This window comes from Micrasema longulum, unplaced genomic scaffold (genome assembly GCF_059751315.1).
Source record: "Micrasema longulum isolate JH-2025_06_02 unplaced genomic scaffold, ASM5975131v1 h1tg000932l, whole genome shotgun sequence".
In the NCBI taxonomy this organism is placed as follows: domain Eukaryota; kingdom Metazoa; phylum Arthropoda; class Insecta; order Trichoptera; family Brachycentridae; genus Micrasema; species Micrasema longulum.
In genome coordinates, this window is record NW_028278123.1 from 83,524 (window position 1) to 96,707 (window position 13,184).

At 34.0% G+C, this 13,184-nt stretch overlaps 1 protein-coding gene across 1 annotated transcript; it reads left to right on the forward strand.

The window, feature by feature from the left end:
* Positions 1-8,417: 8,417 nt before the first annotated feature.
* Prdm13 (PR/SET domain 13) lies at positions 8,418-12,035 on the forward strand. The gene is made up of 2 exons (XM_088231925.1): positions 8,418-8,616; positions 11,191-12,035. The coding sequence occupies exons 1-2, from the start codon at positions 8,418-8,420 to the stop codon at positions 12,033-12,035; spliced, it is 1,044 nt and encodes a 347-aa protein (XP_088088051.1).
* Positions 12,036-13,184: the final 1,149 nt, after the last annotated feature.

The window sequence follows — 13,184 nt, forward strand, 5'->3', positions numbered from 1 at the left end:
ACTTGGTTTGACAGTCAGAGGATTTTGGGTATCATGAACATGTTACACAATACGTGGGTTTTTGCAATTCTGACTTTTAAACCCATGCATGCGGAGTACCTTTTTAAGCTATCTACAGTGACCTGAAGACCCCTGACTGAATCCTCAATTATAACCGCATAATCGGCATACTCTAGTTCGCAGAGTTTTTTGGAGGAGATGGATATTCCTCGATATAGTGGAATTGACTTCCTTAAGATGTAGTCCATGAAGATTATAAAAAGTAACGGTGCGAGGACGCAACCTTGATGAACTCCGGTGGTATATGAGCACTACATATTGTTTATTTTTAATAAATTATCCCTACTCTCATAATATATATAGGTGTTTGCATCCCCAATCATATTAATCGCGGGTTTATAATAAACTATTTAAAATATTATTTTAATATGGGGGAGGTAAATAAAATTTAAAAAGAAATAAGCCAATATTGTTCTCCCCTAACACAGAACCCCCCTTTGATGCTAGGGGTCCGTAATATTTTAACAATAGCATTTAAATTATTCAACCACGTGACGTGTGCACCTATCTACTTAGTGGGGCAGTAGGGTAGCAAGGAAATATATGTGAGTATCCATATTTTGGGCTACTATTCGTGTAGTCTTAAGACGTTTTATAATCAATATTATTTTGAGTACATGATATATCCGAATCTGTATAGACTGAAGTGAAAACAAGTTATTTGATAAAACTTTTTCGTAAAAAAATATAATATTAAAAAAACATATGAAAATAAAAGAAAAATCCGTCAAACCATATGACCGGCTTATCGGGAGGCTTTTATTTTCAACAGAGGAATATGTAAAAATTAGTTACCCAAATTTATAAATCAATATAAATGTAATCCAAAACTAAATTATATACCTACCCATATATTTTTTAATAATAAGAAATTGTTAAAAAATATATCTTTTCATATGTGCGTCGTTATTTTACTTTAGATTTTACGCCGGGGTAACACAAACGGTGTGTCTCCTATGACCAGACACATATTATACAGGTAGGCTATATTGTAAGGAGTCGTAATTATTATTACATAGTCCACTAGTAAAAGATTAGATTTCGGATGTGTCCAGGCTGATGAAGAATATAGTTATGTGTGTGTAATAGAACCAGAAACCTGGACGAGTGATTTCAACTCTATGGCTACTCTCAGGTACAATATCCTGAAAACGATAATCGAGTGGGGATAAGTCAGCCTCGATTGAGGTCCCGGTTTAAATTCCTGGCGTTCGGCGTGAAACATTTGTTTAAAAGGTGGCTTAATTAAATATTTTACTATCTGGGGACAGGTACCCGAAGCGTAGGACTGATCACTTTATCTTCATGTAACAGGTGATTGAGGTGCGCTGCATTTGCTGTTCCAATGTAGTGCCCTTTGCACAGGTTCGGGTGCGGATAGGAGGGATAGTGAAGGCATTTTCAAGATATATGTCCTGTCGTTGACTGATTTAAGTTATCATTGATTACATTGGAATCCATTTTTCTTCAATTTAAAAGAACAATAATTATTATTGCTACAAAAAATATTTATTTAAAAAAGAAAAGTCGTGGGTTTTGCAAATCAGTCGTTATTTATATCGTATTGTGTGGTATTCGATCCTCTATAGTTCTAACATTTATAATACGACAAAATCTGTCACTCTTCCACGGAGAAGCTTCATTTTCCTTCATAGTGCACGTGTCACGAGCCTGAACTAACTCGGTCATTGAGTAAAACCACCAACACTAACGTAGGGTGCCAAGCTGGCGCACCGGATGGAGGGTAGTGAGTAGTGATATCATGAATCGCATTAGCAATGTGAAAACATTAGCAATAGCAATTCTTAAAAAAACGTTTCAATGAATCCGAAAGTTTAAATTTAAATTAAATCTCTATTTAGAAATAGGGAAATATCATGTTTTTTTTACATTTTTAAAGTTATATATCTCTAAAGTCTATAAAATACGGTCCAGTAAAAAAAAGAAATTATCAGTACCCAGCATAAAAAATATTTTTAAATTAGTAATTTTCAATTACAACAAAAATGGTCATTCCATTGACCACGCCACTAATACGTCACGATTCGTGTTTTTTTGATCCTGGCCACTGAAATTAGTTCAGAATATTATCACGAATCCTGACGTCACAACAACCGAGGCCAAACAAGTCGCGTTTTTCTACGAACGTATTTTTTTGAAATTATTTTTTACATTTATGTATGAAAACATTTCTCCACATTATCCAAATTGATTTTGAAAATACAATTACTTATTCTAAATCCTTTTCAAATATTTTTAACGGTATTCGTAGTATGTTTTATTTCTCTATTCAGCATTGTTATGGTTATGATAATATACATATAATATTTATGTACATACATATATCTGCATATTATGAAAATATCGTCGAAATGATATATTCTGATTATCACGTTAACTGATTATTTTAAATAATGGTAATCGGAAGAAAAACGAACATAAAGCTCACTAGTCTGAAATATGAGGAATAAAGCTGAATAATAAAAAAATCCCATTATGGAAAACATGGTAACGAGAAATAATAAAACCGTCTTGTAAAACTAATATCTCATCTTAAAAAGCTAGCGGCATAGACGGAAAAATCAAAAAAATGGTTATGAAAAATATTTGTTAAATCCCGAAAGATTGACATACCTTAGCAAAATGAAATAATAATTTTATCACTCGTCAGTTTTGCAAAGCATTTTCGAAGTTAAGCTAAAAACTTCGCATGTTAATGAATTGAGCACGTTAAAAATAGCAACATTGCCATTACTAGAAGTGGGTACCCTGTACATTGCATATCGCGCACTAAATCTCCCCGCATACTATTTTCTAATTCAAAACGTATATTATACATTATTGTAGCGTTAGTTATGCACGTTTTCAGTAATGGCGGTCGCTTCCATTGTAGCCACGCAATAATGCGGCATTCACTGTGATACGGTGGATTAATTGATTAAACACCGCGACCGATTGAGCCGCAGAACCAATGGTGGTGCAAGGTGCACTCTGTGTCATCCTATGGGTCCATGGTGCATCTGTTACCAACACTCGCGCTGCACTTGCCGACTAGCTTTATTACTAGTTGCCAAATAATTATTGGATAGGGGAACTTCAGATTAAATAACATTTCTTTAATTGAAATAAGATCGCGTAAGAGTAGGTCATGAAGTGTCTATGGGCCAGCAAAATGGCTATATCCATCAAACTAAAAGCCCATCGATATAATCAAAATTTTGATGTATTTAAATATTTAATCCGTATGATTGAATTTATTAAAAAAAAGCGGTGCGCGGTTGGGGTTGTTAGTGTTTTTTTTTTGTCCTTCTGTACAAATTACCTTAATTAAATTCAGTGATTCAAAATCCATTAACTAAAACTGTGGTGAATATGTTTTACTATATACAATATGCCTGTACTGTAATAATATTTTCCGAATAACAGCACAAGAAAAGCGACATGTTTGTCAGTCAAGGACCATAGATGCTTAAATTTATTTCAACAGAGAGGGAAGACATTTTTGAGAAAGGAATATGGAAGTCTAGGCATTTACAGGGCTTATGACTTGTCACTGGCTGCTTTGAGTGGCCACTTTACACACTGTGTAACATTCACTATTCTGCCCATGTTTGAACATCCGCATTTCCTTAACTCTTCCATCGGTTGACTTTTGTGAAGTAAAAGAGCTGAAACCTTTATCACGTGGTTGAGATTTATCCGGCAGAACTAAATCACCTACTAGGCAACGCTTGAAAGCAATTTTCCAATTTTTATACTTCTTCTTTTACCAGGTAGTTAATTCAACAATTAATTTAACAATAACAGGTCATAAGCCCTGTAAATGCCTAGACTTCCATATTCCCTTCTCAAAATTGTTTTCCCTCAATGTTGAAATAAATTCAAATATGAATATCTCCCTAGGGAGGAAATCCAGCCAGTCTGCAAGCATTTGGACATATATTTAGACATTGTTGGACTATAGATACGCCTATATTAACATATCACCTGCAAACTGCAGAGCACTGAAACCTGAAATAATGAATCTTGTTATTTATTTTCTTGGTTATTATACTCAACCACATACATAATACCTATATCTCAGACGTTTCAGATAATTTTTTTTATTCTTCATTCATGACTACTTATCAAACGTTACATTTCTTAGGTAGGTACTGTCAAATTATATTAAATTACACATGGCGATTTTTAAAAGTATTCGTTAAGTTGTTTTTTTAATCTTCATTCCATGTCCGCTCCCTAGTTGGAGCATATCGTGTCCACGAAGATCCTCCAGACATCTCTGTCAGCTGCCAGCTCCTGTGCATCCTTTCAAGTCCGTTCTCTTATTACTTTATTCCTTACAAAGCTAAACCACCGCACACCCAAGATTCTTCTGAGACATCTATTCTCGAAACTCAGAATTTTGCTGTTTCGGGGCCTAGTAAGGTGCGACAATTAGCATCCATAGAGGAGAATAGGTTGTACAGGCGTTATGTAGACGGTATTTGGTTTTCATTGAGTTAATATCCGATCTCCAGACAACCTTCATACTGTTGAGTGTGGCGCCTGCTATTCTTAGCCGCACTCCCAGTTATTTTTGAAAGCTGGTAACATATACTTCCAGGTATTCTAAACTCTCGACCTTTTCAGTGACTTGGTTTGACACATGGGTTTTTGCACTATCGAATTTTAAAGCGGAGTACCTATTTAGGCTATCTGCAGTGGCCTGAAGACCCGTGACTGAATCGTCAATTATAACCGCATCATCGGCATTCTCCCGGTCGCAGGCTTTTTGGGAGGGGGAAATAGATATTCTTCGATCTAGTGGAATTAACTTCCTTAGGATGAAGTCAATGAGAATTATACAAAGGAACGGTGCAAGGACCAACCTTGACGAACGCCGGTGGTGACCTCAAACCAATCTGTGACAACATCGTTGATTCTGATTCAACATTCGCTACTTGAGTGGAGGACTTTGATAAGTTCGACTAGTTTTATAGGCACCTCACATGATTCTAGTATTTTCCAAAAAGTATCTGCAGTTTTTGTGGATGCATATCACTCAATGATAGTGATCAAACTATCAGCGGTTATGAGGATGGCGCATATAAGACGCTCAGAGATGGGCTCCCATTTGACAAGGCATTTAGCCGCTCTCTCTGAAAGCAAAATTGCCACACCTTGGCGGTGATACTGCTGCTGACCAGAGTGTATACAAGTATTTTGTTCCAATAGCCTTTTTCCAGATCCTTTCCAACGCGCCTTGCTCATACCAAGAATATCTAGTTGATATTTGTCCATGATAAGACTTGCGTGGATCTTTTCCGAGGACCTGCATTATCCGCACGTTATATGTACCGATGCGCAAGAAAAAGTTATTGGGTAGGAGTGCTTTTTTCAAAACCATTGTCCTTTTTACGTTGCTGGTCGGGTATGAGGGATTCCGGTGTCCGAGGCATTTTGTGGAGGTTAAGTAATCAATTGTTTTTAGAAAGTAAGGTGATTAGCCCTACGCTCCTGAGGCCTGAGGTCTGCGGGCAAATGCCTTGTAGCCCCTGAGGTTGGCTCTATCTACCCACTTAGGCATGGGCCACCTTTCGATCTCCTTTCGTCTGATTTCTCAACAACAACCAGTTTGGCATGGGGGGCCCTTTTGGTAGTTACTACCGCCAGCATAGCTCGGTGAATCATTGAAATACTCGAACCTCCTCACCAGAACAAGGTAGAGATCCAGGGGAGGGCAAGGTAGAGGTTTTATTAATAATAGGTATAAAATCCTAAAATAATGAACTTTACAAGAAAAAAATCGCGGTGAAAAGACCAAAGAAAAAATGACCTAATATCTCTTTCAAAAAAAACATTATCATAACGTTTTCTCTTGAGATTTGTACTTCTTTAATGTTACATAACATAGCTAAATAAATTTAGTGTCGGTACTATAGAAGAAAGGTGCGATTTTAAAAATTCATTAACTTAAAAGTAATTTTTCTCAAAACTGTAACCTTGTGGGCCAGATTTTTAGGATCAAGACGAAGAAACGATATTTAAAAAAAATATTTTAAGTTTGTTCAAATGATTGTTGATCAATACTGGAACTCACTCTCTTAGGATTTTATCTAAATAGATCGATATCTTAACAATCATTAATTACTTCTTCTCGGTTGAGATATATTTTTTGAACGAGAAATATTTGCGTTCTTATTATTTACCCAAATATTTGGGGTCATTTTCTTTCCTGAATCCTCTTCCTGTCTCCTTTCAAACTCATTACTTGATCCCTCATTCTTAATAATTTAATTTCTATGACATATGTGTTTATATTATTTGAGTTTATGTGAGCAAGTTTTATCTGCCAACTAAAAAATATTTGTCATTGAAAAAATTATTTGTATTATCCCTATATTATTAAATATATTTTATAAATTGTTTTGATTATTTTGCATATTGTTTTGATTACCTGTATATTGTTTTAATATGTAAATAAATATTTTTGATTTATACATCGAAGAGTCCCGACTTAACACGGAATTTTCTAACAAGTCGGGACTTAAAAAAACATATAATTGTGTCTATGTAAAATTGTGTATTTTGTGCATTAAATAAAAATAAAAAAAAAAAAAAAATTTACATGTATTTTTGAAATTTTTATTTTAAAGTAAAAATTTTAATTTTGACCAGTCTGTTTTATTTGGTTGGCTAGAAGATATTCCTTTTAGCAGTAAATCTCGAAGATTTAAATAACTCGCTGTTGGGAAATGGGAATCAAGTAAAGTTGTGGTAGATTTCCGATCACTAAGATATTAGCCACGGGACCACAACCTGGTATTATGTGAGATGTTGTTAAAGTCAAATGCATTTGATTTTTTTTCATCAATGCTCCTTTAAAAACATGTTATTCAAAGGCGCGAATTTTTTCGACCAGTGAATTTCACATCACACAAATTTCCGAAGAAGTATTTTTCGTTGTGATTTTGATGTATCTAATAACGAATGAATCGTTTGTTTCTTGTACATACGAGCCCAAATTTTGCACGCGCCCGCCATTGACTCATACTGTGTGTAATGTGCTGAGCGCACGTGCGCGTGACACGGTGACCGAGAGGCGGCACTTGTTAGACAAACACTTTTATAATAATATTATATTGTGGGACATTTAGCAGATGATTCGCGGCAAGCGGCTCTGAGTACCACCGACCCCAAAAGGCATAACTCAAACAGCGAGCTTCTGTCCGCAGATAAAGAAAAACAGGCAATAAATTGAAATGTTTTTTCTTTGATGTATTCTGTTGATGATCGTCGTTCTCGTATTCTCAACTAAATCTTGTACGAGACACTGCATTGGTAGATTTATCAACGAGGAAATTCAGTGTTTTAAAAATATTTTTATGTAGCGTATAATCAGCGCTATGATTTTTTTAAAGTTTTGTAATTTTTAAATTACTCTGACCGTGAGTTTTGCTGATTGGTGAAATAGTTTCCAGAAAATAATAAATCTATTACAACACTATGTCATTGGTTTGTTCAGATTTATGACATATCTCAAAGTAGTTAATTTTTATTCAAATCCTTATTATGACTTTTTTCATACATTTTCGAGAAACTTCGCCATACAATTAAATGCTTTAATTTTTACCGAGTGCAAGAAAACATTTTTTATATCAAATTTCCCGTAGCACTAAACTTCCTCATTGTAGAGTATCTTGATCATTATTTTCGGTCGGAAACTTTTTTTTATAATTCTAGCGCTTTTAACTAAAAAATCATTTCTAATTCCAAATCACTCCAGTTCAATCAATCAGCATCAGTTCTACAACCATAGAATATTAAATAAAAAAAACATATATGTACGCATTATTAAACAAGCATATTTGTTTCAGAAGTCAAACAGATTCTAATAATGCTCAAAATATTAATTTTAGGAGTTTTAATATCAATTATTGTTTAAATAAATCAGGTTAAATAAAAATGAAGTGAATGACATTTTTACCCTTTTTAAGTTCATTAAATTTAGTTGATTATTCGTCTTTTTAAATTAGATTCTTTTAAAAAACTGCCAGAGATTGATTTAACGACTAGTTAATTGCTAAAAATGAAATAAGTACGCTGTTTAAGGCTTGTATTGTGAGAAGGCCTCAGGAGGGTGGCGCCCTTACAGCATCCCCCGCGAACAATTTCAATAACAATGTCCTAATCACATTGTAAAGCGATATGTCCGCACTCTAATTCAGTGGGCAAACCTAGCCCCACATTATAAATACATCCTGCAGCTACATACGTCGGAGCAGTTTTCATAAAACCTGCAAACGAACAGGTTGATCTATTGACTAGTCTTTTTACCAGAAAAATTGGTAGCGTGATCTCGGAGTTAAGTAAGAATGATGGAGAAGTTTTTGAATGTATCAAATATTACGGTCAAGAAAGAGGTGATAGGATGTGGTTCGGGAGACAGCAGGTTCTCGTCTCCTAAGTTTAGAGTTGTGGCCTCCGAATTCTTGGCGAATGGGACCAGGTCAGAATCTTTCGGAGTAAGTGATTTGGTGAACAGTCGCGTGGGTCCGCTTTTTCAAGAAGTGAGTATATTTTTATGTATTAAAAATTAAAACACGCGAATAGTTTCTTAGGCTAATTAAAATTACGATTGAGTTTTTTTATAATATTCAATGAAGAAGTCCAGTGCTATGGAAAATTGTAAACAAAAAATGTTTTCTTAAACGCGGTAATAATTAGAGAATTTAATAGTACGGCGAAGTTTCTCGAAAACGTATGAAAAAAAAAACAAATTTGAACTACGTCACAAGTTCTTCAATAAATTAATGATATAGTATAGTGATAGATTTCCGGTTTCCAGAAAGCCAACTCACCATCAGCAGAACTCACCGACGAGAACTTGTGACGTGACGGACTGAGTAATTTCAAAATTAAAAAACTTAAAAACATCATAGCGCTGATAATACGATTCATAAAAATATTTATTTTGAAAATGGATTAATTTGATAGTCCATTAACAAATAAAAAAAACCGCTGAATTTCCTTATTAAGACTTTGTATGTTTTTTTTTAATTGGTGTAGATGAAAATCGAGTGTAAATCGCAATAATAATAATGTTCAATGACTAATAGAGTATTGTATTTTATTGAATATATTAGAAAACAAGGAATGATAATATGCATATTTAAATAACTAATTCAAATATGTTGGTTTTATCCCCAATATTACATTAGGTACCTACCCGATTATTGTTTTTCGGAGCAGTGCCATAAACAACGAGCCAAATTCAAAACGTATTTTTCCAATAAAATTCAGGCTTTTTTACACCTAAAATATGAAAACCATAGAATTAAAAATAGTCCAGAAGGAGCGTAGAATCATATTTGAATACATCGGACTGTGTCCAATAATCCCCCCACTATGCTTTACTTTCACCGCACGCATTCGTGATGTCACCGCGTAATGTTGCTTGATGGGAAAAAACTAATCATAACACAAATGTAAGATAAAAAAAGCGATCGGTTAATTTCTCTAAAATTTTATTGTGCACGCGGAAACATTGATTGACACAACAGAGTAGATAAGCAAAGGGTCATTTAATAAGAGTAATTGAATTAATGAACCCTGGCAACACTAACGAAATTCTCATTTTGTTTCTTCGACAATCTGACAGATGGAAAAATAATTCAATTTTTAAGTAATGCATTTGCTACTTAAACATTAGTTTGCTAATTACACATGAAATGTGATACCATCCTGTTTCTTTAAGATTCTAGCAGTATTTCTACACTTTAAAAGGACACAACACGGCATAGTTAAATTCAAATCAGGAGTTGCGTACTGAGCGACGTCTACAAAGAAACTAATGGGTCAAAACGTAAACCTTCTCATTTATGAGTAGTTTAGTCGCCTTCTGTTTGATGCGCGTATGCGGTTTCTGGAATATTCTTAATTCTACGATGAAAACACATCAAGCACATCTTTAAGTGTTTCTAATTTCTACATTCTAAAAGTTATAAGTTTGACGATGTCCTTTGTCCTTTAAAAGCGAAACAACTTAGTGCTGAAACAATTTATTTATTTCACTATAAAACATAATTTTTTACATATATTATTTTATTTGACAATGAAAAATGCGTAATTAGATTTTGAAAAAATATTTAAGTGCATTTTTTTTTTTAAAAAGGGTAACCTTAATGAGAAAAATTAAAAAGAAAAATCACCTAACAGATACTGCTGGCGCATGCGAGTTACATTATGCGAGTTGAGATGAACCAATCGACGGCCCCTACGTATACTGTCGAATCTGTCTACTGTATTTCAATAGGCACATGTTTAGCAATTTTACATTTATTTTATCTGATAGTTTCTTTAAAAAATATCAAACTTTGTTTTTGCTCTCCTGTAACCTCGCAAAATGCAGATTCGATAGTATACGTAGGGACCGTCGCTATGTATTTAATTTATTTATTTAGCAATTTACTAAAACAGATTAACATACATATCTGGACAGGGCAAGACCGCCAAACTGAAACTTATGTATTTTGATAGTATATTTATAAGAGACATAAATAATACCTGTAACTTAATGGCAAAAAGTTTCACTCAACTAATTAACCATAATCATTTTAGGTGCATATTAGTGTGGGTAGTTATGGCTTCCTCGAAATGCTAACTGAAGACGGACAGCAATCTCCAAAAGTATGGAAGAATTTACCTAGCTTTGCACCAGATATACAGAGTTCCAATATCTCAGTAGAAGTTTGCCCTACCAGAGACAATAAGAAGGCAAATCATTTTGTATTGAGAGTAATTAAAGATGTACAGGAAGGCGGTGAAATGCTGTTGTGGTTTTCAGAGGAGATATTAGCTATCATTGACATGCCTTTTTTGACTCCAAAAAATATATCAGGTAAAGCTTATGCATTATTATAAATATAACAATATAATTATTATGTAGTAAAACCTATTCCCCCATAAAACTTCTTCATCAATAACCAAAATATTATATAATAAATAGACACAAATCTATTTATTTATTACAATCAGTTGCCATAGTGAAATATAAATATTCACAATGTTTATTTTATTTATTAATCAATTGAATGTTAAAATTAATTAAGCATAACATAAAATTAAAATGTTACAAAAATATTTCAGGACACAAAAAGTACACCTGCCATATTTGCGACCATACGTGTGAATACCCCAATCCTTTAAAGATTCATCTTTTGTTACTATGTGAACGTGAATCCATGGCACAATTGTGGCAGAAGATAGCCAAAATTATGTGGAGGAAACACAATACGGCCAGTCCTCAATCAAAATCCATCCAACATTGTGTGGAGCGACCAAACAGTGCGCACGTTCCGCACATTTCCGTAACAGGCAATGAAAATATCAGATGTTTATCAGAACCGCCCATATCAGCATTCTTACCATATAAAAAATCTGCAGTCAGTTCCCTTAACTACGATATGTTAAAAATGAAAAAGTGTACAGAAACTCCGCTACTTCTGGGAAGAATACAACCACTCAACCTTTGTATGTCACAGGGGCAGCCTACATACAAACATAATCAAATAGATATTACTCAAAACCTATTGTCTAATAAAGTATCAGAATTACGAGTTACGGATTCCTTACAAGAGTTAACAAGCAATTATGCGGCAGATGTTGAATTGTTTGCGAGCAACTGGGGAAAGATGAAGCAAGGGCATATGTGTCTATATTGCGGGAAGGTTTATTCGAGAAAGTACGGGCTGAAGATCCACATCCGAACGCACACCGGCTATAAGCCCCTTAAATGTAAGTTCTGCCAGCGGCCGTTTGGAGACCCGAGTAACCTCAACAAGCATGTGAGATTACATGCTAGTGGACTGACCCCCTACATGTGTTCTCTTTGTGGAAAGGTTTTAGTCCGGAAACGGGACTTGGAAAGGCACATTAAGTCGCATCACGGAAGCGATGATAGTTATTCCAGTGATAATATAGATATTGATTAGATTAAAAGAAAAAGTCATTAACCTAGGTCAACATATTGATTTCAATCTTTTGTAATTCAAAAATATGTGTATTTGGTAATCAATAAATTTGTATAAAATATAATATTTAAGACGCATGTTTTATTTTGAAGACATACACAAGTACATTATTTTTCGTACATGACTGATGAATATTTTAACAGAGAACGAGAAAAAATTTGAGAAGGGATATAGAAGTATAGACATATATATAGTCATTGGCTCGTTTAAGTGATAACTTTACACGCTTTTTAACATTCACAAAGTTGCATACATATGTTTCATATTTTTATTTTCTGTTTGTTCAGTTCTTCCATCTGTTGGTTTTTGTGAAATGCTCAAAATATTGTTATAATATATTATTAAAATTAAGTGTACCTACAGAGAAATTTTCTTTGATAAAAAAGAACTGCACTATTTAATTTCTCCCAAACTGGCGCCTGAACTGATAATCTTTCCTTAATATAACAGATGATCAAACTATGCTGCAATTGATTTGAAAATGTAGTGCCCTATGCACCACTGGGTCCAGAACGGGGGATGATGATGATATTTAATTACACAAATATTTTTATTAAAAAGTAATTGGTAAATAGGATTTGATAATTTTAGATAATATTTTTTAAAGCATTTTTGAGTCACTTTATGTTTTTGATCAGAATTTTTTGAAAGTAATAAATATTTTATTAAAAAAATATTTCAATGAAGATATATTTTTAATGAACAATTACATAAATCAATATGAAATATCTTATACAGTACATAGGGCATTATACATATATTTATTAAGGACATGAAAAAGTTCTTGCTGTTTTTTCATGAAAATCAATGCTTTATATTTCAAATTTGTAAAGAACATGTCATAAAAGGATTGTACATCGCTAATGACTACTTTCTCCTATCTTTCCGGCAGCATACGAATATCATCTCGAAAGAACGACTCATCTTTTGAGGTTATCCACGAATTGAGCAGTCGGAACAAGTGGTAATCAAAAGAAGCAGTGTCTGGCGAACACAGCAGGTGGGGTCAAAACAGTCAAAACATGCTTCAAAATGCTCAAACCTCCCATTTGAGCATTTTGAAGCATGTTTTGACTGGCCTTGCAACGTGTGGTAGAGTTTTGACATGCT

Excerpts from the sequence above, each read along its gene's own strand:
- Prdm13 (XM_088231925.1), top strand. The coding sequence starts at position 8,418 with ATGATGGAGAAGTTTTTGAATGTATCAAATATTACGGTCAAGAAAGAG. Across the intron at positions 8,617-11,190 it reads TCCGCTTTTTCAAGAAGTGA|GACACAAAAAGTACACCTGC; the intron begins GTATATTTTTAT and ends AAAATATTTCAG.